Source organism: Xyrauchen texanus, chromosome 10 (assembly GCF_025860055.1).
Source record: "Xyrauchen texanus isolate HMW12.3.18 chromosome 10, RBS_HiC_50CHRs, whole genome shotgun sequence".
Taxonomy (NCBI): Eukaryota; Metazoa; Chordata; class Actinopteri; order Cypriniformes; family Catostomidae; genus Xyrauchen; species Xyrauchen texanus.
The window spans coordinates 14,650,136-14,674,271 of NC_068285.1; the positions used below are offsets into that span (position 1 = coordinate 14,650,136).

The 24,136-nt window shown below is 37.7% G+C and overlaps 3 protein-coding genes across 3 annotated transcripts; 1 reads left to right on the forward strand and 2 right to left on the reverse strand.

The window, feature by feature from the left end:
• Positions 1-102: 102 nt before the first annotated feature.
• On the reverse strand, positions 103-2,786 carry LOC127650969 (ras-related protein Rab-25-like). The gene is made up of 5 exons (XM_052136652.1): positions 2,585-2,786; positions 1,881-2,076; positions 1,152-1,345; positions 854-934; positions 103-627 (listed from the first exon to the last, which is right to left on the reverse strand). Exons 1-5 carry the CDS (start codon positions 2,619-2,621, stop codon positions 512-514), a joined length of 624 nt encoding a protein of 207 aa, XP_051992612.1. The 5' UTR covers positions 2,622-2,786; the 3' UTR covers positions 103-511.
• Positions 2,787-11,330: 8,544 nt separating this feature from the next.
• On the forward strand, positions 11,331-15,823 carry sf3b4 (splicing factor 3b, subunit 4). Its single transcript, XM_052136678.1, has 6 exons — positions 11,331-11,411; positions 12,287-12,415; positions 14,045-14,587; positions 14,868-15,038; positions 15,126-15,272; positions 15,502-15,823. Exons 1-6 carry the CDS (start codon positions 11,378-11,380, stop codon positions 15,669-15,671), a joined length of 1,194 nt encoding a protein of 397 aa, XP_051992638.1. The 5' UTR covers positions 11,331-11,377; the 3' UTR covers positions 15,672-15,823.
• A 217-nt stretch (positions 15,824-16,040) lies between these two features.
• On the reverse strand, positions 16,041-23,540 carry LOC127650987 (GA-binding protein subunit beta-1-like). Its single transcript, XM_052136677.1, has 8 exons — positions 23,419-23,540; positions 21,781-21,888; positions 21,282-21,449; positions 20,919-21,113; positions 20,282-20,423; positions 19,103-19,261; positions 18,876-18,988; positions 16,041-17,658 (listed from the first exon to the last, which is right to left on the reverse strand). The coding sequence occupies exons 2-8, from the start codon at positions 21,886-21,888 to the stop codon at positions 17,329-17,331; spliced, it is 1,215 nt and encodes a 404-aa protein (XP_051992637.1). The 5' UTR covers positions 23,419-23,540; the 3' UTR covers positions 16,041-17,328.
• Between the last annotated feature and the right edge of the window lie 596 nt (positions 23,541-24,136).

Here is a 24,136-nt window from a genome sequence, read left to right on the forward strand (position 1 = left end):
ATTATTGTTTGTGTGATGTTTTTTTTAAGTAGTGTTAGGTATATTTCTTAACTTTTTTCTAAAGAATAATACGTTTGGAATTTTAAAGCAAAAAGACTTGAGCATTTCAATACCAAATAAATACTTTTATGTTGCAGTTATAGGAAAGCATAATATAATAATGTCAAACATAATGAGATGTTGTTATATTGAGCAATAACAACATTTGACACAGTACAACACAACATCTTTGTATTTCTCTCTATAAATGAATAATTAAGACTAAACAAATCACAAAGTTTTTCATTATTAGTGCCAATCGTTTACATCTAAAAGTAAAAAAACAAGCCACAAAACAATAACCTCAAAAACATTGACTCCTCCCCTCTTTCTCTCACTGATATGACATCCAGTGAGGGTCAAGTCTGTTGAAATGCATCAGTGCAGGTATGACATGTGAATCTCATGTGAGTCTGTATCTGCTCATGATGGCTTTGTGACTGCATAGATGTTCATTCATCTGTCATGAGTTCTAACAGCAGGTCTTTTTCTCCTCTTTAAACTCATTGTTGGGGCCCATATGACCCAGTGTCACAGCGCTGATAGAGCCTCGAGTGACTTCTCGACTCGCAACCTTCATATGGATTGCTGATGGGGGAAAAAAACTCAAAAATTCATTATGTGCCCAAGGGCGTTGAGAGGGGGTACAGTGTGAAGAATTAACATGTTTCCATTGACCATGGCCATAAGTTAAATTAAGGAATAAACTGGTTTGACATTCTATTTCAACACAATATTTCAATTTGTTGAAATGGTAATCAGGGATTACGAAACCAGAGCTACTTGAGAATGTAAAAAAAAGAAAGATACATGCCTGTTAGAACTTCAAGGAAGGCAGATTCAACATTAGTTGACTCTAGTGCTGACGTCTCCATGTAAAGTAAGCCTTTGCTCTCTGTTTAGGCAAAACAAATTAAATAAATATTAAATAGGATTATAGGGCTTGATTTGGTCAGATTTATACCTAAATGTGTGCATGCTCTTAATTTGAAATGCATGATGCAAAATTTGTAAATTTAAGTAATGTATTTCATATGTGTGTGCCTTCAGAACTGGACTGTTGTAGCTTCAGGTCGACTTTTAAAAGTTAAAAAAAAAAAGTGTATTGACACCTGCAAAGTCCTTGGCCGCCTTTCTTGGTACAGTGCGTAGAGTATCCAGGTCACTTTTATTTCCCACAAGCATGACCACGATATGAGGATCAGCATGGTTATAGAGTTCCTTTAGCCATCGCTCGACATTTTCATACGTTAGGTGTTTGGTGATGTCATAAACAAGCAGGGCACCAACTGCCCCCCTATAATACCTACAAGAGCAAACCATTCGTTAACCATTTTGATGTTCAGACGGTTGATATCTAATCTACTAATCTGCCTTAAAAATTATCACCAATTCCATGCATATAACCATGCAAACACATTTGCAATTTGTATTTACAAAGTTATTCATCCAAAGTAGACTATATTTTGGTTAATTCTAAAAAAGCAAAAACTAACTATAGCACTGTATGGCTCAAATGTTTATTTGAAAACACAGATTTTCTCCTTTACAAAACGTCATGCATGCTTCCGATTTGAACTGTTTGATGCATGCATAATAACACATTGGCTGTGCTTTAAAATGATCACCGGGTAATCAACATTTAGAAAAGGAGTGTTTCTGGGTGTGATGCTGAATCAGTAAGGACAAATTCCCCAGGCTGTATACTCTTGATAAAGGATTAGGAATACTTTGGATATAGTTTCCTGTTTGAAAACCATCTCAGACTGAGTCAGAGCTGTTTGCAGTTTAGTACGAACATGATTGCAAAACAAATTAAGAAAATGAAGATGAGCACTTACGCTGAGGTAATGGACCTGTAGCGCTCTAGACCTGCTGTGTCCCAGATCTGGGCCTTGATGGTAATAGTATCCACTTGAATGGACCGGGTGCTAAATTCCACCCCAATGGTTGTGCGGCTGTCTTGATTGAACTCATTTTTAGTAAATCGTGTCAGCAGGTTGCTCTTTCCAACCCCTGATTCTCCAATTAATACCACTAAGAGAGAAACAACAAAATTAACGTAGTTTACATTAGAGCTTGTTTAGATGTTGATGTATTCTACATCACAACAATCACTGTAAAAAGTGGTGACATGTTTGTTACCTAAAGGAGTACTTGATTAAATCTTTAAAAAAATATATGTTTTTGTTAGTGCAACCTAATGAAGTCAGGTTGATTCAGTCATATTAAATAATACAGTATTTCTGACTTGAATAAATCCAGTTGACTTAGATGTTACTATGTGTACTAAAGTTACCTGACAAAACATTTACAGTATAATAAAAGTTGTGTTATTGGAGGTATTGACTCATCAGTTCTTATTGAACATTATTTGCTTTGGAAATGTGTTTTCATTAGTGATCAGTTTTTAAAGGTTTAATCCTCTTAAAGAGGACATTAAGAGAAACATTTGTAAAGTATTGTCATAAAGAAGTGTAAAGTCGTGATAAAAAATAGATGACTGAACAAATAAATTAGATTTCAACTTTTTCCTCTTACTCACCTTTGAAGACAAAGTTGTAGGTTGAATCTGTCCCCATGTTCACCTCTTGCTGTGATGTGTCAGTCTGTATTTAAAGCCTATGTGGTTTTCTTTTTTATTCGATTTTTTTTAATTCACCGAGATGAGTAAAGCAGACGTTTAGGTTTCTGAAAAGGACTGAGATTGATCCATTCTTGTGCTATTCTAAAGGCAGATACCACACTTGCAGACTCGTCTTTGAGACAGGTGGGGAGGATGAACAGGTATAACAGGTAAAACCACTGACACACACACAATCTATGGGAGTGACTTCACACCTCATTCAAAACTTTTAAATCACAGTTCCTTCTCATCACATCAGACAGCACATATGTTCATCTCATACCATATATGAAACCTAACCTAACCAGACATAAAAATCTTGTTGATATATATATAAATGAAATAATGTGCTTCATAATCAAACCTGACAGTGAGGAACATTTAGAAATTCTTATGCAGATTTTATAAATAATTGGTTAAACAATTGATGTCCTTCTCTAATACAACACTTTATAATGAAAACAGATATCTAATTTAGTATTTTAGTAACCCTGTACATGCCGTTTTCTTGCTGAGCAAAATCCCTCCAAAAATACACATTTTAGATAATACTATTACAATTTGAATACATAAGTATTAGTGAGTATGAGTATGAAGGCATTCAAATTATTGTCAAGATGAATTTGATAATCTTGCAATTAAAATTATAAATCAACTACCCCTTAAAAGGTGCATCAATCAATCTGTTTTTATTCAATAAACACACAAAAAAAAGGGGTTTTCACATTTCAGTTTTGTTTAACATAATTAAATAAAACAAAATGTTAAACTTAGTTTTTTATTTTATAAAAGATTATTAAATAAAATGTTATGGAATTTTGTTATGAAATTTAAATGCCTAAATCTTTAAAATAAATATGTAATACATTATGTATTTTGTTTTTGTGTAATTATAAAAATTAAACATTATACAGCAAGACATGTATAAAATTACTTGTGACAAAAAAACAAACAAAAAGAAAGTGCCAGGGGGAGGTAATAATATACACTACCTCTCAAAGGTTTAGGGTCACTTACTCTCATTATTTTATTTATTTACTTATTTTAATTTTTTTTTTCACATTTTAGAATAACAGTAAAGTCATCACAACTATGGAATAATATAAATAAAACTATGGAAATTATGTTGTGATAAATAAATCCAAAATAAATAAAAACTTATATTTTAGCATCTTCAAAGTAGTCCCCCTTTGCCTAGATTTGCAGAAATGTACTCTTGACATTTTCTCCACCAACTTCTTGAGGTATCACCCTGGGATGCTTATTAAACAGTATTGAAGGAGTTCCCATCTATGTTGAGCACTTAGTGGCTGCTTTTCTTAATTATTCGGTCCAAGTCATCCATTTAAAAAATTTTTTTTATAAAACTTTAGTTTTGTAATTAAATAAATGAATATGTTGGCACAATTATATTTTAAAAACTAATTTCAAACATTTAAGCATACACCTTCAGATCAAAATATTTTTAAGATAATGAGAAACATTTCAGTCAAGTGACCCCAAACTTTTGAATGGCAGTGTGTATAACAAAGCAAAAGGAACACAAAGTACACATATAAATTAATAATACTTTACACTTTAATCAAATAATTACTATGTTCATAAAGTTTGAAGTCATAATAGCATTTTTATTTAGAGTCTAAATAATGTAATATTGTCAATGTACAGCCTTGCTTCATTCATAAAACCATGAAGTTAGGGTTTTTTGCACATATATTTGCATGTGGTGATATGCTAATCATTTTGTCAGAATTGTAATAAGATTAATTCAATAAGAAGATGAAAAATCTTCTTTTTGATAATCGGTGAAGCCAAGCAAAACAAAAAAAAAAAATGACAAACAAGTACTGTTAATTTATAACCTCTTATTGTTTCCCTGAGGCTGTTGTTTCTTTATTTTATTTTTATTTTCCTATTTTCTTATTTATTTATTTACTTTATTATCCCCCTTTCACCCCAATTTGGCATACCCAATTCCCACTACCTACTAGATCCTCGTGGTGGTGCGGTTACTCAACTCAGTCGTGGTGGCGGAGGACAAGTCTCATTTGCCTCCGCTTCTGAGACAGTCAGTCCGTGCTTGATATCTCGTGGTTCGTTGTGCATGACACAGCGGAGACTCACAGCATGTGGACTCTCATGCTACTCGCCGCGATCCACGCACAAATTACCATGCGCCCCATTGAGAGCGAGAACCACTAATCACGACCATGAGAAAGTTACCCCATGTGAATCTACCCTCCCTAGCAACCGGGCCAATTTGTTTGCTTAGGAGACCTGGCTGGAGTCACTGGATTCAAACTCGCAACTCCAGGGGTGGTAGTCAACATCAATAATCGCTGAGCTACCCAGGCCCCTATTTTCCTATTTTTTTACAGTAGGCAAGTTTGCAGAAAATATAAGCTTGTTTCGTGTGATGTCACTATATAGCCGCGTTCACGCGCCACCATATTTGTGACCTAAACATACATGCCTGCAGTGTGCTGTGGGATGCCACAACAATCTGCGAAAAAAGTAAAGATATTCACAAAACATGGTTAGCCTCAATCAGGAGAGCACACTGGACCCCAACAAAACACTCTTCTATGTAATGAACACTTTATATCAGGTTAATTGGGGGACTTGTTTCATTGACTATCTATGATAACGTTAGCGGTGTTTAATGATATGGTAAACAAACTTTCCAAGCATTATGTGAGCATAGCATAGGCACCGTTGTTTGTTGATTTACTAGTAGATTTTCTGAATTTTAAAAATCATCTAATAGTCAGCTACAAGTACTCGAATGGTTCTGTCTTGATATCCTTTCTCACTATGTGCCACCAAGGGCATAGATTTGGCTTGAACATTGGTGGGGTTGCAGCGTGAAGAATTTACATGCTTCCATTGATCATGGAATAAATATTGGGGGGTTGTACTTGCTTGTTTTGATTATCCCTCCTCCATCCTCCCCGGAATCAACGCCACCCGTGTGCCACAAATTGTGACAACACCCTGTGCTTATTTTTCCTCATGTGAAAAAAGAGAGAACCCCATGAGCCCTGACTTTGTGCCATCTGTGTTCACACACACTTCAGCTGCACAGAAGATATAATGTATACAAATATCCGCTGAGTCTTTCAAGGACAATGAAATGTTGCGAGAGCTCACTGGTCTTCCATCTTATGTGTTCACTTTCCTCTCTGGATTTCTGAGGGCTGGTTCAGTGTTGACTCCCTTCCACTGTTTTTAATTACACTGATGCGGATGACATTAAATGTACCATTATGTCTTTTTGTGCATATGTTCCATCTGTTAAAATCATCTGTCGCAAGAGTGTTTATCAGTACTTTGGATGTATTGTAGGCTCTGTAGCTTCATTGTTTGGCTAAGCAAAGAACAAATTCAGATTAGTCTACCGATGTGTTTTAGAGCTAAGTTTAGCAATTGCACATTCATTATTGATTGTTTTGAAATATTTATAGGAACACCAAAAAACATTGCTCGTGCGAGACACTCCAATGCCAGAATCACAACACAGTTAACTATTTGATATCCATCATATTACATGGGGTTGTGTCATTTGTATCAAAGGGCTGGGGTAGTCAGACAAGTGACAAGGACTTTACTGAAGCTTGTGGATATGTGGATACAGTCAGGTCCATAAATATTGGGACATCGACACAATTCTAATCTTTTTGGCTCTATACACCACCACAATGGATTTGAAATGAAACAAACAAGATGTGCTTTAACTGCAGACTTTCAGCTTTAATTTGAGGGTATTTACATCCAAATCAGGTGAATGGTGTAGGAATTACAACAGTTTGTATATGTGCCTCCCACTTTTTAAGGGACCAAACGTAATGGGACAGATTAACAATCATAAATCAAACTTTCACTTTTTAATACTTGGTTGCAAATCCTTTGCAGTCAATTACAGCCTGAAGTCTGGAACGCATACACATCACCAGACGCTGGGTTTCATCCCTGATGATGCTCTGCCAGGCCTCTACTGCAACTGTTTTCAGTTCCTGCTTGTTCTTGGGGCATTTTCCCTTCAGTTTTGTCTTCAGCAAGTGAAATGCATGCTCAATCGGATTCAGGTCAGGTGATTGACTTGGCCATTGCATAACATTTCACTTCTTTCCCTTAAAAAACTGTTTGGTTGCTTTTGCAGTATGCTTCGGGTCATTGTCCATCTGTACTGTGAAGCGCCGTCCAATGAGTTCTGAAGCATTTGGTTGAATATGAGCAGATAATATTGCCCGAAACACTTCAGAATTCATCCTGCTGCTTTTATCAGCAGTCACATCATCAATAAATACAAGAGAACCAGTTCCATTGGCAGCCATAAATGCCCACGCCATGACACTACCACCACCATGCTTCACTGATGAGGTGGTATGCTTTGGATCATGAGCAGTTCCTTTCCTTCTCCATACTCTTCTCTTCCCATCACTCTGGTACAAGTTGATCTTTGTCTCATCTGTCCATAGGATGTTGTTCCAGAACTGTGAAGGCTTTTTTAGATGTTGTTTGGCAAACTCTAATCTGGCCTTCCGGTTTTTGAGGCTCTCCAATGGTTTACATCTTGCGGTGAACCCTCTGTATTCACTCTGGTGAAGTCTTCTCTTGATTGTTGACTTTGACACACATACACCTACCTCCTGGAGAGTGTTCTTGATCTGGCCAACTGTTGTGAAGGGTGTTTTCTTCACCAGGGAAAGAATTCTTCGGTCATCCACCACAGTTGTTTTCCGTGGTCTTCCGGGTCTTTTGGTGTTGCTGAGCTCACTGGTGTGTTCTTTCTTTTTAAGAATGTTCCAAACAGTTGATTTGGCCACACCTAATGTTTTTGCCATCACTCTGATGGGTTTGTTTTGATTTTTCAGCCTAATGATGGCTTGCTTCACTGATAGTGACAGCTCTTTGGATCTCATATTGAGAGTTGACAGCAACAGATTCCAAATGCAAATAGCACACTTGAAATTTACTCTGGACCTTTTATCTGCTCCTTGTAAATGGGATAATGAGGAAATAACACACACCTGGCCATGGAACAGCTGAGCAGCCAATTGTCCCATTACTTTTGGTCCCTTAAAAAGTGGGAGGCACATATACAAACTGTTGTAATTCCTACACCGTTCACCTGATTTGGATGTAAATACCCTCAAATTAAAGCTGAAAGTCTGCAGTTAAAGCACATCTTGTTCGTTTCATTTCAAATCCATTGTGGTGGTGTATAGAGCCAAAAAGATTAGAATTGTGTCGATGTCCCAATATTTATGGACCTGACTGTATATGGATATGCTATCACCTGGAGATGTGATTCTAGCCACCAAAGGTTTTGATGAAAGTGAAACTGTTGACTTGCACTCAGGAAGATTCCGGCATTCATAACATTGAAAAAGCTGCATCCACCTGAGTTGGAAAAACAAGTCCTGCTGTTGTCTGAATGCAAGTAGAAAGAATTGGTGGCCAGGTCAGAAAAAAGTACAACATTTTACAGAGCACTATCCTTCATTCTTTCTGTTACTCTGCAAATGAAGGACAGCTGACAACACTTGACTTGGTCTCTGTTTGGTGTGCCTTGTGCAATATTTGTCTCTCTGGTTCCTACGTATTAAACCACCCAATCATTGATTGATTGTTCATTTGTTTGCAATGAACTGCTGAATGACAGTTGTATAGAATTTAACAAATATTTTTTTTTTGTATGAATTTCTGTATATATGTGGTACTTTACAAACTAATGTGTTTGATAATGAAACACCACAAATATGTCCCTTGTATGCAGCTATAAGAAGGTGATAATTTGTTAGTAGCATCTGAGTTTTTACTGCTACGTTTGTTAATAAATTATTAAATGAAAAAACATCAATGACATGGTGCAAATGTTTTTGTCCAGATCTTTTAAATTGTTCAAACATGCATAGAAAAATGAATCAATTACATGAATTCACCTCTTCTGCGATTTTCATGTTTTCAGTTTATGAGGTCAAAGTCATTTAGACGTTTATCTGGTGCTTAAAGTAAAAACATTTCATGTGGTACAACTGCCCAGAGATGGTATAAAAAAAATCTGAGTCTCATAAAAAGCACGGCTAGTAGTTTTATTACTTGATTGTTTCTTTCTGATTATTTCTCATTCCCTGATTGTTTCCCCAGGTGTTCCTCGTTCCCTTGTGTATTTAAGCCCTTGGTTTCCCTGTTTCCTGTATCAGTTCTTGCATGATAGCTTTCATGTTCTGTGCTCGGTTCCCAGTGTTTTGCGTTTCCTTTTGCTCTGAGTTAACTTGTTTGTTTTTCAGTTTAATAAAGCTGCATTTAGATCCTTATTCCTTGCCTGCCTCGTCACTTGTGGTGTGCACATGAAGGCTGCCAATGCCATTGTGTTGTTTATATTGACAAAAGCCATAAAACTGTTTTTTAGTTTTAGTTTTTTATGAGAAAAAAAAAACAACACATTTTGTTCAGGTTATGTTATGTAACCTGAGAAACCTTGATATTCTTGAATTAAAAATGTATATTTGTACTTTGAAAATTGTATTTGAAAATCTTTTTTAAAGTTAATGATTAAGTTGTATCCATGTATTCAATGTGCAAGGATAGTACTTTAATACTTTTATTGATGGTTACACCACATGACAATTTTTAAGTAATTAAATACATTTATTTGTTGAAAATGCTATAAATGTCTTTCAAACATGTATGAAAAGAAATTGGACATAAATATTAAATTTTTATGAATTTGACAGGTGTGTTTTAAACACCTCGAACAACCTTATTTTGTTCATAGACCCACTGATGTTTGTGCTTTTTATTTATCACACATAAACACAGCCCACACTGGATATGTAGGCAGAGGTGACAATAGGCCTCCCGTACAGCACGTCAAAACATGGGATGTCCCAGCTAATGAAGCTGCTCAGCTGTGACTGCCAACTTGCAATTTGCAAGCGAATTCAGAAGGCTAATTTGCCACGAGTACCATCTGGATTTTCCTCTGGGTTTTTCAATTTAGAAGTAAAATAAGGTCTGTGGTAAACATTACTTGACGCTACTAGGAAGTTTTGTCCTAAAACATAAACTGCACACAGTCATACCTCAGATGTGAGTTTTGAAGCCTCCCTGTTTTTTATAAATGTATGTTGCAAACAAATTGCTAGATAAGGACTAAAAATACCACAGGCATGTAAGTGAACGTGTCTGACATTGTAGTGCCAAAGTAGTTCTTATCTATAGCAATTTGTTAGCAATATACTATTTTTAAAAACACAGCAGATTAAAAATTCACTTTTGAGGAATGACTGAGTGTAATTTATGTTGTAGAACAAAACCTCCTAGTAGCTTCAAGTACTGTTTACCACAGACCTTATTTTACTCATAAATCCAAAACTGGCATTATAAAAACCCATGATTTGAAAATGCTAATTCTCATCTTGGTTTTGAACTATAATCAATTCCTTGTAAATTAACTGTCCTTTGAAGGCACACCAGTCAACAGATTGCTGATGTCACTGTAAATGATGTACAGAACGTATCATATTCAATTAATGACAATGAGTTATATAAAGGCCACATTGTGAGTAAATTCACAACAATGAAGAGGAAAGGATAAAGGAATTAGAACTTTAAAGGTGCAATATAAAACATATTTACTGTACTAAAGCATAAAATTATCATAATATGTTATCAGAGATAAAGAAAACATGCTTGACTTTTGGGGGCCCGGGTAGGCCAGCGAGTACTGACGAGTTTGAATCTAGGGTGTGCTGAGTGACTCCAGCAAGGTCTCCTAAGAAACCAAATTGGCCTGGTTGCTAGGGAGGGTAGAGTCACATGGGGTAACCTCCTCTGGTCACGATTAGTGGTTCTCGATTTCAATGGGGGCGCGTGGTAAGATGTTCGTGGATCACGGAGAGTAGCATGAGCCTCCACATGCTGTGAGTCTCCGTGGTGCCATGCACAGCAAACCACGTGATGAGCGGATTGACGGTTTCAGAAGCGAGACTTGTCCTCCGCCACCCGGATTGAGGTAAGTACCCATGCCACCACGAGGACGTAGTAAAGTAGTGGGAATTGGTCATTTCAAAATTGGGGAGAAAAGGGGATAAAATAAATAATAAAACAGGCTAAGTTGAAATAGGCTACTGGTTTCTCTGAAAACAACGCTATAGCCAGTATATTCTACTTTGAAATGTCTGTTTCGGGCTGGAATTTGTGTTTGGGTCTGCGTGATCTCGCCCACTCCCCACTCACACCCCGGGTTGCCAGATTTGAAACAAGTTAGCGGGAAACACCGCGTGCTTGAAGCCATGGAAGCCAGCAATACATCTAGCTAACATTGACAGAGTTCACACGAGCTGGTTTATAATTTCCAAACAATTAAAACATTGCAAACGTATACATTAGCTTATCAATTTACAGTACAAGGCTCCTCATTGTAATTTTTCTCGTTCCTGTTGCGTGTCCTCAACCTGGCAACCCGCGTGAGCTTCGAGTCTGGGGAGGAGGGGGGCGGGGGAGACCATGGTGGAGGCGACTCTCTCCAATATTTAGAATTTGGACTGCAGTACCCATTTTAAACGCTTGATGTCAATGTTACATATTTCTCCTTTAAAGCTTTGACAAAAGAGGTAAACATTCATCCTCCAGCCGGTGGGAGGCATCAGTCCGCAAACGTCGCGCTGTTCAGTTGAGTCGAGGACCTCGCACGCTGCGTTCAACATGGCGGCGGGACCGATTTCAGAACGAAATCAAGGTACATTTAACAAATATAAACGCAAGAAAGTATATTAATGCTTTAAAGTAGAAAAGATTCACTTCGAACAGTATTTCAAAACTATTGAAAGGGTTTAGGCTTTCTACGGCGTCGCAGCTCAGTTATGTTCATTCCGATTGTCTTGGTAAAACCTCACAAAAAGGGCCTGTTTTGTTATATATTTGATTTATCGTCTAAGCAGATGTTGCATTTTTATAGTAAAATATTACGAACAATTACAGTTTGCTCTACTTTTAAACTCTTTCCCCTAGTTTATGTATACATAAAAAAAAATTGCTTTCTTTATTTTCCATTTTGATTAGTTTGATTTATATTGCCTTGTTACTCATTTGGTATCTGGTTGTTTTTAAAGTATTCTTGCTATCCTTATGTCTTATAACAATTTAATTATTTACTGATAGTTGTTTTGTTCTATGTAAAGAGACACAAACAAACAAACAGGCGGTTTCGGCTCAAATTTAAATGAACTGTAGCAAATCTACAGACTATATTCACTACTATTACTACTAATAACAACAACAATAATACATGTAAAAAGTACTTTGTCCACATCCTGTTGTTTCTTCAGTAAAACTGAACACATTGACTGTTTTCAATACATGTGAGCTGCCTAGCTTGATAGCATTCTTGGACATCATATGCATATTCTTATGCCCAAAAATTTTCTTATGGTTGTCTGTTCCCTAGGTATGTCTTTCTGAGAAGACAAAACTGGAGCATAGCACTGTTCTTTTTATGTTAAAGCTTTATAAATGATCAGAGATGTTTTGGCAGAGTTATTGCAGTAAAGACTTTGTGATTTATATAGTTATGTATGGCAGTGTTAATTCGGGACATATGCTTCTTCTTTTCAGATGCCACGGTTTATGTGGGCGGTCTTGATGAGAAGGTGTCTGAGCCTCTGTTGTGGGAGCTCTTCCTACAAGCTGGTCCTGTTGTAAACACACACATGCCCAAAGACAGGGTAACAGGACAACATCAAGGTCAGTTAAGCTCATACACCATATAGCCACGTAATAAATGCCCCAGCACACTTCCGTAAAACGTTTTTCTATGTTCAGAGGCAAAAAGAAGTTCGAAACCGCTGAGCAACGACATAACTGTTTGCGAGCATTCAGACACCCACCACGCCGCTGTGAGAGGGATTTAGAGGAGCATTTAAATATGACGCCCAAGACTATATCGTCGCCTTCCTAAAATAATGTCCCAAGTCATTTATTGACTAAAATTATATATATATATATATATATATATATATATATATATATACACATACATACACACACACACAGTTTAAGTCAGAAGTCTACATACACTTAGGTTGACGTCATTAAACCTAATTTTTTTAACCACTCCACAGATTTCATATTAGCAAACTATAGTTTTGGCAAGTCGTTTAGGACATCTACTTTGGCATGACACAAGTTTTCCAACAATTGTTTACAGATTTTTTCACTTTTATTTGATTTATATCACAATTCCAGTGGGTCTAAAGTTTACATACACTACGTTAACTGTGCCTTTAAGCAGCATGGAAAATTCCAGAAAATGATGTCAAGCTTTTAGGCGACTAGCTTCTGAAGTCTATTGGATGTGTACCTGTGGATGTATTTTAAGGCCTACCTTCAAACTCCGAGCCTCTTTGCTTGACATCATAGGAAATTCAAAAGAAATCACCCAAGACCTCAGAAAAATAATATTGTGGACCTCCACAAGTCTGGCTCATCCTTGGGAGATCATTTCCAGATGTCTTAAGGTACCGCGTTCATCTGTACAAACAATAGTACGCAAGTATAAACACTATGGGAAGTTAAAGCTTGGTCGCAAATGGGTCTTCCAAATGGACAATGACCCCAAGCATACCTCCAGAATTGTGGCAAAATGGCTTAAGGACAACAAAGTCAAGATATTGGAGTGGCCTTCACAAAGCCCTGACCTCAATCCGAGAACTGAAAAAGCGTGTGCAAGCAAGGAGGCCTACAAACATGACTCAGTTAAACCAGTTATGTCTGGAGGCAAAGCAATTAGGTATTAAAAGTCTCACGCGAATACGGGTCATTTGAGCATTTTGAATCCTAAAATACAGGACGGTGGTCCTCTTCAAAAGTGTCGCTGTCTGACCCTTTCGTGCTTCAATACAGGACAAAAGGCATTCAATATAGGGCAGTGCAACTGCCCGCTATAATACAGGGCAACAGGATTTACAGTTGTGTATTTGGCAAAAATACGGGACTTTCCAGCTAAACTGGGACAGTTGTAAACCCTTGCAGCAATAAATATCGAATATGCCTCCTGCTCATATTATAAGCCGTTGGCTGCCCTCATGAAAAACACAAACCATGGCAAAACATACATTGCTAAGCACATGTGCTTATTGAACTTATGTTTGCATCATTACTATGACAACTAATGTGGATGTGCTAGCAAAAGCGACTGTTGTGTGGACAAAAAAAGATCTGTACACGTATAACTTGCATTTTTAACAATACATATTTTTTCCTGCAGTGTGAACAAAGCATCAGCACTTTTATATCTTCAGAACATGTTGAGTTTCGTTCTTGCATTCAGGCTACTTTGAACTTATGTATTTTATTTGCTCTCTGTTATCAAAGGTTATGGATTCGTAGAGTTCCTCAGCGAAGAGGATGCAGACTACGCCATAAAGATCATGAACATGATCAAACTTTACGGCAAACCCATACGAGTCAACAAGGCCTCGGCACACAACAAGAACCTCGATGTCGGTGCCAACATCTTCATCGGCAACTTGGACCCTGAGATCGATGAAAAACTCCTCTATGATACTTTCAGCGCTTTCGGTGTGATCCTTCAGACGCCCAAGATCATGCGAGATCCAGACACGGGCAACTCCAAGGGTTACGCATTCATCAACTATGCCAGCTTTGATGCAGCTGATGCGGCTATTGAGGCCATGAATGGCCAATATCTCTGCAATCGCCCCATCACGGTTTCGTATGCCTTTAAGAAGGACTCAAAGGGCGAGAGGCATGGCTCTGCTGCAGAGCGACTCCTGGCCGCTCAAAATCCACTGTCACAGGCGGATCGTCCCCACCAGCTTTTCGCAGATGCCCCACCACCACCCAGTATGCCCACACCTGTCATGACCACACTCGGGGGAGGAATTCCAATGCCAGGTTAGTTGTTATCTATTTAATTCCTTTTTTTTTATTTTAGATTTAGAGTAAAAAAAAAGAGAGAGACTTCCATTTTTATCTGTTTTTCATCCACACCTATTCTGTCGCTTCAGAAATATGGTTTTAACTATTGGAGTCTTATGGATTACTTTGTGATTTTCATAGCTGCAAAGGGCTGATCACCATTCACTTGCATTGTATGGACCTACAGGGCTGAAGTATTTTCTAAAAATCTTTGTGTATTCATTCTTTAGTAAAATAAATGCTTTTGGTTTTGCAGGAATGCCTCCGCCTGGTGCTTACCCTCCTGTTCCTCCTCCTGGCTCTATGCCACTTGGTATGCCCCCTGGCATGCACATGCCACCTGCTCCTGGAACTCCTTCACCAGGAGGTGGCTCAGGGCCTCCACCAGGGCCACCACCATTCCCTCATGGAGGAATGCACCCACCAGGTGAGTCCTAATTATTTTCTTCTTTTTGGTATGCTATTTTGCCAATGTTTAAAACCATGAAATTACAAAACATTGCATGTTTTCCAGGAATGCCACCAATGCCAATGCCCCCATCAGGACATCCAGGAATGGTGCCTCCGCCTGGATCCAATCAACCTCGAGCACCACCTCCACCCGGGATGCCGCCGCCTCCTATGGGTGTGCCACCAAGAGGACCATTTGGCCCCCCAATGGGTATGTCTGATAAAATGTTTTCCTATTTGTTTTTTGCTTCTGGATGCTTTTTCTATATTTATAAAAAAATCTTTATATATTGAATGCATCCGGTCAAAAATATGATTAGATGAACAACATTTAAACCATTGTAAAGTAGCCAATACATTTATCCAGCTGCAAAAAAAACCTCTATCCTTCAAAAGAAAAGTTGTATTTGATATTGTTGTGCCATAATTCTCATTTACAGGTCCACCAATGCATCCAGGTATGAGGGGACCACCTCCACCAATGCCGCCTCCAGGTTACGGTGCCGGCCCACCCAGACCTCCACCCTTTGGCTTTCAGAGAGGACCACCCATGCCACCACGTCCACCTGCACCTCCCAGGGGTCCAATGAGAGCACCAATGCCTCCCTAAATACTTATGTGAAGAGCTTTTTGAAACCTAGTTGTTTTTATTTACATTCTATTCTTTGCTTTAATAGATGAGTCTCTTGTTTGTATACAGATTTCTGAATTTTTGGTCACTGTACTTCTGCAGAACTAGCAAAGAATAAATCGTTTTATATAATGGTGTTTGGTCTAACTGTGAATGGGATATTGGGGGTAGTTGTTGAAGGGAAGTTGTCACAAGGGCTCTGAGTGGATTGAGTCAACAGTCCAATTACTTTAAATTTAATGGGCCGGTTTTATAGTTGTGGTTTTGCGTGTTGGTGTTAAATTCCATCCTCAACTAAAATTTAAATAGTTTTAAAATGGGTGTTGGGTAAACAAGTGAACACGACCACACTAGGATCAAATATATAATGAAGATAATGAGTATAGATGTTAGGTAGGGGCAAACTGTCAGATTTGTTTTAAACGAGGTTCCATTTTGAGAACATTCCTGTGTTTGAACGTAATTAACTTTTAAAGCTTTATTGTTGCCAAGACAATGTTTAAAATGTGGGATAACTAGCCATGGTCTATCTGATAGTGTGAGGTCACTTTGTAATCCAAAACATTCAAGCGGAAGCCAACAACTGACAATTACAACATTTTTTAATCAAAAATAGGTCAAAGGCTTCATACATCACTTATATGCACAGAATACAAGTGGTGGTGGGGGGAATAAACAGGGTTTGCAACCTGAATCAGTGTACTTCATTCAACTGTAATGCCAGTATAACACGGTGGTTCTCTTTTACAATGTGTAATGTTTTAAACATTTACAATTATGGATGGTTTGAATAGGAAATAACACTTCCTATATTAGAGGCAATTTATGCTGACATTCTTATACACCATTCCTTGACTTTAATGGACTTTCCATCAACAGTGAAATGAATACAAGCTTAATTGATACAATACCCTGATATTGACATCAAAATAATTATGCATTTATTCTCCACTCTCCCATCTTAAGTGAAACAAAAACAAATAGCAAACATTGTACACAAGCAGAAAATGGAATGTGAGTTAATCTATATATCCATTAATGAAACAAATACTATTTGCAGTAATATATACCACATGTAGCATCTCTTAAACATAAAGACCAACAATGAAAAGACCAAAGGCACTTTTTAAATGACTATGATCACATGTAAATGGTCAAACAGAGACTTCAAATTCATTGACTGTGTACTTTAAAGACGGATTATGCCATTTCAATTTCTTGAAATTGGTGCACCATTTATTTCCATTGCATGTAACACGGCAAAAAAAAAAAAACTGATTCCGAGATCATGTTAAACACAATTCTTCTTGTTCATGTTCAAATTCCAAAGTTATGAAACAGTTTGTCTGAATAAGGCAGCTACAGTTCCAGTCTATGGTGATTTTAAAGGTAACATCACCTGTAAAGAGTGAGTCCATTCTGAGACTGTCTTTTCCAGAGGTCTTGGAAATTACGGATGACAACTTTTAAGAACACTGTCGAGAAAGAATTAGCTTCTGCGGTCTTAAGAATGATACATTAACCAAAACATGGAAATAAATTACAAAAGGGCTTAAATGCAAAAATATACCAAACCAAAACCATGCTGATGCACTCTTTGGTTGCTTGAGCATCGAGTCCACGCTCTCTGGTCATCTTATGAAATGACTTCTGTGTGTCCCGCTGTGGCTTCCACAAGAGTTATCTGCTCATCTGCAGAATCAACCTCCTCCATTTTGACGACTATGCCACCTTCCGAAAAGGCGACAACTTCCTCTTCTCCCGCTGTCGTTTCCTCTATACCCACTTCCTCCTGCACAAACACGACTTGCTCCTGGTCCAGAGCGGTGGTACCGTTGGTCTGTCCATTGGACATGGCCTCCAGTTTCATTCGGTACCCCTCGGCTTCCTGCTCTTTGCGAAGTAGCTGTTGACGATATGCTTGAGCTTTCCGGTTAGCTTCTTGTACCTGCCACTGTAGATGCTCCTGGAGAGAAAGATTGGGTTGATTAACATTATCTATCTGTATTTGTTCATGCCGGACCAATACTGGGGGTTCTCTTAGACCCGATTTACACCTGGTATTAAGATGCGTTTTTGGTAATCATATCACATTTGGTCAGCGCTAAATACAGGTCTAAACGGGGTCTAAAACATTTTGTGATTGGATCATAAAAACCACATGATCATATGACATATGAATGTGGTCAAAAAGGCAGATGACCGCATTGTATTTGAGGTGTAAATGCAAATGCGTCCCAGCAGCAGCGAAGTGTCACCCCTCAATCAACCGCTGTGCTGAAACAAGACTGTAAATTTTACCAGTTCAGAGCAGTTTAAAAGAAAAAAACTTGAAGAATGGTATCAAAACGTCCTGCAAGAGCAACTTTTCCCAACGATCCAGGAGCAATTTGGTGATGACCTGTGCATTTTCCAGCATGATGGAGCACCATGTCACAAGGCAAGAGTGATAATGAAGTGGCTAGGAGATCATTATATTGAAATTTTGGATCCGTGGCCGGGCAACTCCCCAGATCTTAATCCCATAGAGAACCTGTGGTCAATCCTCAAAAGGCGAGTGGACAAGCAGAAGCCCACAAATTGTGATCTGAGCACTAATAAGGCAAGAATGGATCACCATCAGTCAGGATTTGGCCCAGAAGCTGATATCCAGCATGCCAGAGCGAATTGCAGAAGTTATGAAGAACAAGGGTCAACACTGTAAATATTGACTTTATGTATATATTGAATGTTTCTGCCAATAAAAGCCTTTAAAACGTATATCATTGTTTTCCAGTATACCATAGAAACATGTGAAAAAATAATATAAAAATACTGAAGCAGCAAACTTTACAAAACACAAAATTTATGTCACTGCCAATACTTTTGGCCACGGCGGTATACTTGGTAATCATTTCCCCACATGGGAAAAAAAACATATTGCTTGTTTTCACTTATTTTGTTTGAGGCAAATCTCTTACTTCAACTGGTATATCACTAACCGTTCTTCAATTTCAATGTAACCGGTTACCAATTGGAAAGGAGGCAGAAGAATGCCAGAACAAATAACCAAACTGAAATGAAAAAAAATAGTTTTTAGTCCCTGATTAGCAGCTACAAATATTAGCATTTAATCCAACATAAAATACACAATCTGACGAGAATACAGTGACATTATTTTGTTATAGATGCAATTATACTCACTGTATCACCAGTTTCTGTGTGATTGGATGAGACTTCAATTTTCCTTTTACGGGCAGGAGGTTCGGTGTCATCTACCACTTCCTCTGTGAATTGATTGGCTTGAACTGCCAATACTGATACAAAATACAGGAAATCAAACGAGTGAAAAATCCTAAATTGAATGTACAGGAATTATAACATGGCAGTGGCAATAACCTAACTGGAAAGTATCGAATATATTGTTGTACCTTGTCGTCCATCCTGCATCGTGACAAAGAATGGCTGACCGAATCCATTTGTCTGTAGGTTTCCATGTTGATCTGTTAATATCGTTATGACCCTCTGCCCTGATTCATTCACTACTTGCTGGATACTTGAATCCAAGGCGCTGACAGCAATGGCCTCTTCTGTGTCATCGAAACAGGAAATAGTCCAATCACTTCAATTATCACTTAAAGGGATAGTTCACCCAAAAATGAAAATTCCCTCATGCCATCCAAGATGTGTGACTTTCTTCAGCAAAACACAAAGATTTTTAGAATATTTCAGCTCTGTAGGTCCATACAAAGCAAGTGAATGGTGATCAGACCTTCACAGCACCAAAAATCACAATGGAAACATAGAAGTAATCCATAAGACTCCAGTGGTTAAATCCATATCTACTTTAGCGATATAAGTGCGAGCGAGAAAGGGATCAAAATGTAAAGTTTAAAATGTTTACATTTACTCAAAAACTCCACTTTCACTTTTACATCTCATCTGAACTCACATGTGATGCCTCTGATCACCATTCACTTGCATTGTATGGACCTACAGAGCAGAGATATTTTCCTTATGCATGAGGGTGAGTAAATGATGAGAGAATTTTCATTTTTGTGTGAACTATCCTTTAAGATTGGAAAACAGACAATGCTCCAAATATTACTTCATACTCATTGTTTTTATCCCCTTTTCTCCCCAATTTGGTATGCCCAATACCCACTACTTAATAGGTCCTCGTGGTGGCGCAGTTACTCACCTTAATCCGGGTGGCGGAGGACAAGTCTCAGTTGCCTCTGTTCTGAGACCGTCAATCCATGCTTCTTATCACGTGGCTCGTTGTGCATGACACTGTGGAGATTCCCAGCATGTGGAGGCTCATGCTGCTCTCTGCGATCCACGCAAAACTTACCACGCGACACACTGAGAACAAGAACCACTAATCGCGACCACGAGGAGGTTACCCCATGTGACACTACCCTCCCTAGCAACCGGGCCAATTTGGTTGCTTAGGAGACCTGGCTGGAGCCACTCCGTAAACTCTGGATTCAAACTAGCGACTCCAGGGGTGTAGTCAGCGTCAATACACGCTGAGCTACCCAGGCCCCCACCATAATCATTGTTGAATTTCAATAGCAGTTTCCAGTCAACATACGGTGGTATTGTACCTGAGCTGGTTTTGATCAAGTCTGAGAGGTTGACAACACCTCCTTGAAAATTGGGGATGCCCTGGATGATGAACTGTGGGGTGGAGCTTCCATTTGTGACTGACGCTTCTGCATTCCTATTTACTTGATTCTGCATTCCCTCCTAAAAGACATGCAGAAATGTTTGCATCATTCAAATGATAAGGTTTGTGGAGTCAATATACAGTTACAAATCCAGTTACAATTGGGATTGAAGGTTCATTCCCAAAATAAAGCGTAGGTGTCTGCAAAACAAAAATGGGCATTTCCCAATCAGTGGGCATTTTCAAACAGGGATGGGCGTTTTTAAGGATCCAATGACTGTAGGCAATTTCTGTGCAGTAATTAGTGGATGTTTCCAAACCAGGACGAGCGACTTTCAACTAACCAATGAAAGTAAGGAATCTCTATATAGTTTGCAAATCAAGTAAAGTGAGTGAAATATGCCCACCCCGGTGTGTAAATGCCCAGTGATTGGGAAACGGCAAATTTTTGATTTGCTGAGACACCTGCCTCCCCAAAATGGGCATTATTCCCGAATAATGTAGAAATGGAATTGATCAGGAAATTAAATGTAGTGCCATTTAATAATGAGGAAAACATTTCCTCAGAGACAAACCTGTAATAGGAATATGAGTTCAGCATTTTGTATGTCAACAGCGATATCAAAGGCTGACTTGTCAAACTTGCTGAGGGCATGTACATCAGCACCGTGTTTGATCAACAGTTCTGCAACATGCTGATGACTGTGCTGGGTGGCCCAGTGGAGAGCGGTCATCTTCAACATATCTTTGGCATTGATGTCCGCACCGTTCTAAAACACAAGAAATAAACAGAGGAGACATGTGTCAGCTTACTAAAACTCAGAAATATACTTTGGCCTTAAGCGTGCAAATGGAGATTTGAAACTTCTCATACAAACACAATAAGTTGGTCCTTAAAACATATTGGAAGTCAAAGAAAGACAGTTTGGTTGTCTTACCTTGATTAATAAATCCACAATCATTTCATGGCCCTCTGTGGCTGCCATATGCAGTGGGGTCCTGTCCACTTTGGTTCGTGCATCTCTGCTCACACCTGCCCTCAGGAGCACTTCAGCTGTGGAGTAATGACCATGCTGGGCTGCTAAATGTAACGGAGAAGTTCCAAGCTGCATGGAGATCACATGTATAGTAAAAACACAGGAATAATAGTAGTACATGTCTCAGCCAATGTGCCACTACACACACAAAAACAGCATTTTAAATTTTTAGTACTACCTTGTGACAATTATTTCACATTGTTAGCGCAACGTACAAGCACTAAGATTATGTCAGTTCTATTTAAGTCAATGACAATCTGTCAGAATGTGATGTAATGATTAAGTCTTTGTAAGTTTATGATTTTTAAAATGCACTGATAGTATCGTTTTGCTTATTAATTGCTTTTAGTATCGCTAAAGTTCTCTTAACTTCCCAAACATAAAGGAAAACATAACTAACCCAGTCAGTAGTGAATGGAGCTCCATTGGCCATCAGCGTCCTAACTTCATCATCATGACCATACCGGGCTGCTTCTAAAAGACGCTTTCCCAAATCCACCAATGACATCTAAGCAAAGAGAGGAATGAATCCATGCTATTCTATAACTAGATAGGTAAAGTTAGACAAGCATTGACGTTGGCTTGGCAAGGTCTGAAAGTTTAAACTCATTTTTAAAAAGCAAGATTAAAAGTGCAGAGAAAGTTGTTAACATTTGAATTTTTTGACTTTGGAGTTTGAATATTCTTAGCCCATTTTAACATATGTTAATGCAGGTCTATGGGATTTGGGGGATCGCCCGCTGTGTGGAAAACTATAATTCTGATCAGTTAGAAAAGTCATAGCAAATAGAGTCAGAACAGCCTGAAGGTTTGTGCAAAGTTTTGTGGATGCTGGAGTTAACAGTCAGAAATCCTGGTCTTGCTTTAGGGATTTAATAGGAAAAAAAACTCAACCATATCTGTAGAACAACAGTGTGCTGGCTTTGTCAAGCAAACATAATAAGATATATTGGATAATACAAAAATATGTTGAATTTAGACATTTCTCCTGTGACTGAAAAACAGCAAAAGCTGAAGGGTGACCCAGATTATTTTACACTCAAGGCTAGTACAGCTGTCAATTTCTCTTTGAGGGTGAAAAAAAGTGTCAAACATCAGTTAGTGATGTAGCAGTTTTCATACTAACCCATATGTGCACGCTTGATTTTTAAAACTTAAATACAGCATTTAATCTTTGAATAAAGTAGATGTGTTAATAACAAGAAGCAAAAAATATATCAAACTTGTTGAACCTCAGAGCAAAAAAAAAAATAGCGGATTAGAAAATTCTGAAAAAGTTATCAAAACTCATAGAAGTTACTGTCGTGATTTTGTTAAATTACTTGTAATAAACATTCATTTTAAAGGAGGGTGTTAAAAAGAATATAAACCATTCAAGGAACATTCCAGGTTCAATACAAATTAAACTCAAATATCAGCATTTGTGCCATAAAATTTTAATATGTTTTCTTAAAGTAAAAATGTGTTACAGTGAGGCACTAACATTGGAAGCTAATCTGTAAACGTTAAAATAATCTCCGTTTCAAATTTATAGTCACAAGACGTAAACAATGAGTGTTAACATCATTTTAGTGTAATAAAATCGCTTACTAACCGCATCTGTGTAAAGGTATGTCTAATTTTACAACTTCGTTGACGTGACGATGTAACGTGTAAACACTGTAATCCAACAAAAACGATTTAAACAACTTTGCAGCTCATATAATACACACGTTTCAACAAAATAATTAATTTAAACACCTTTATAAAACTATAAGCTTTATATTTCTCTCTTTCGACCGTCCAAAAACTGGCCCCATTTACTCCCATTGTAAGTGCCTCACTGTGACCTCGATTTTGGTTTGTTGGGACAGGTCGAAAATAATTTTGGGGGTTTTAACATAATCCCACAAATGCAGTCGATTTACCTTAACTTGTATTAAAACCGTAATAATTATTTAAGATAGCCAAGTACGCAAATGGATTTTCAAAAAAGTATTAAACAAAGTCTTACTAATCCTTAGACTAAACCAATCGGACCTTTGCTTTTGAAACTCACCTTAGAAACTATCTGCTGTACGGTTGTAATCTAAGCACTATATAGTTTTCCGGACGGTATTTCTGAACATAAACATGTCTGTTGTTTAAACAGGTTTAAAGCGCATTCAGATATGGCGGCTGATTTAACCCCGGAAATAAAACTTCAGCCCTTCAGCACACACGGTCGCGGCTCAAAACTAGTGAGCTGCCTACCTAGGAAGGTTTCAGAAGCGCGAGCTGCATATGTGGGCGTTTGATGACCAAAAATGTGTGCACTATGGTGCCCAAAATGCTGTCTAGATAGGCAGCTTACTAGTTTATAAAACACAGCCTGCCACTCAGCTTACATACTTCCCTACATACTAAATGTTTAGGGTTCTGAATATTTATTAATATTTATATTATTAATTTATACTATTACTACTATTTATAATACTAATCTTTATATTATTGTATTTTTATTATTATTTATTAATTTATACTATTACTACTAATATATATATATATAATAAAATATATAAAATAAATAAAATATATATATATATATATATATATATATATATTTTATTTATTTATTTGTTATTTTTTTACAGGGTTTGGAGGGTTACTTTTGAAATGTATTTCACTACAGATTACAGAATACATGCAGTAAAATGTAATTTGTAACATATTCCGGTAGATTACTCAAGGTCAGTAATGTAATCTAAATACTTTGGATTACATCTTCAGCACCAGTA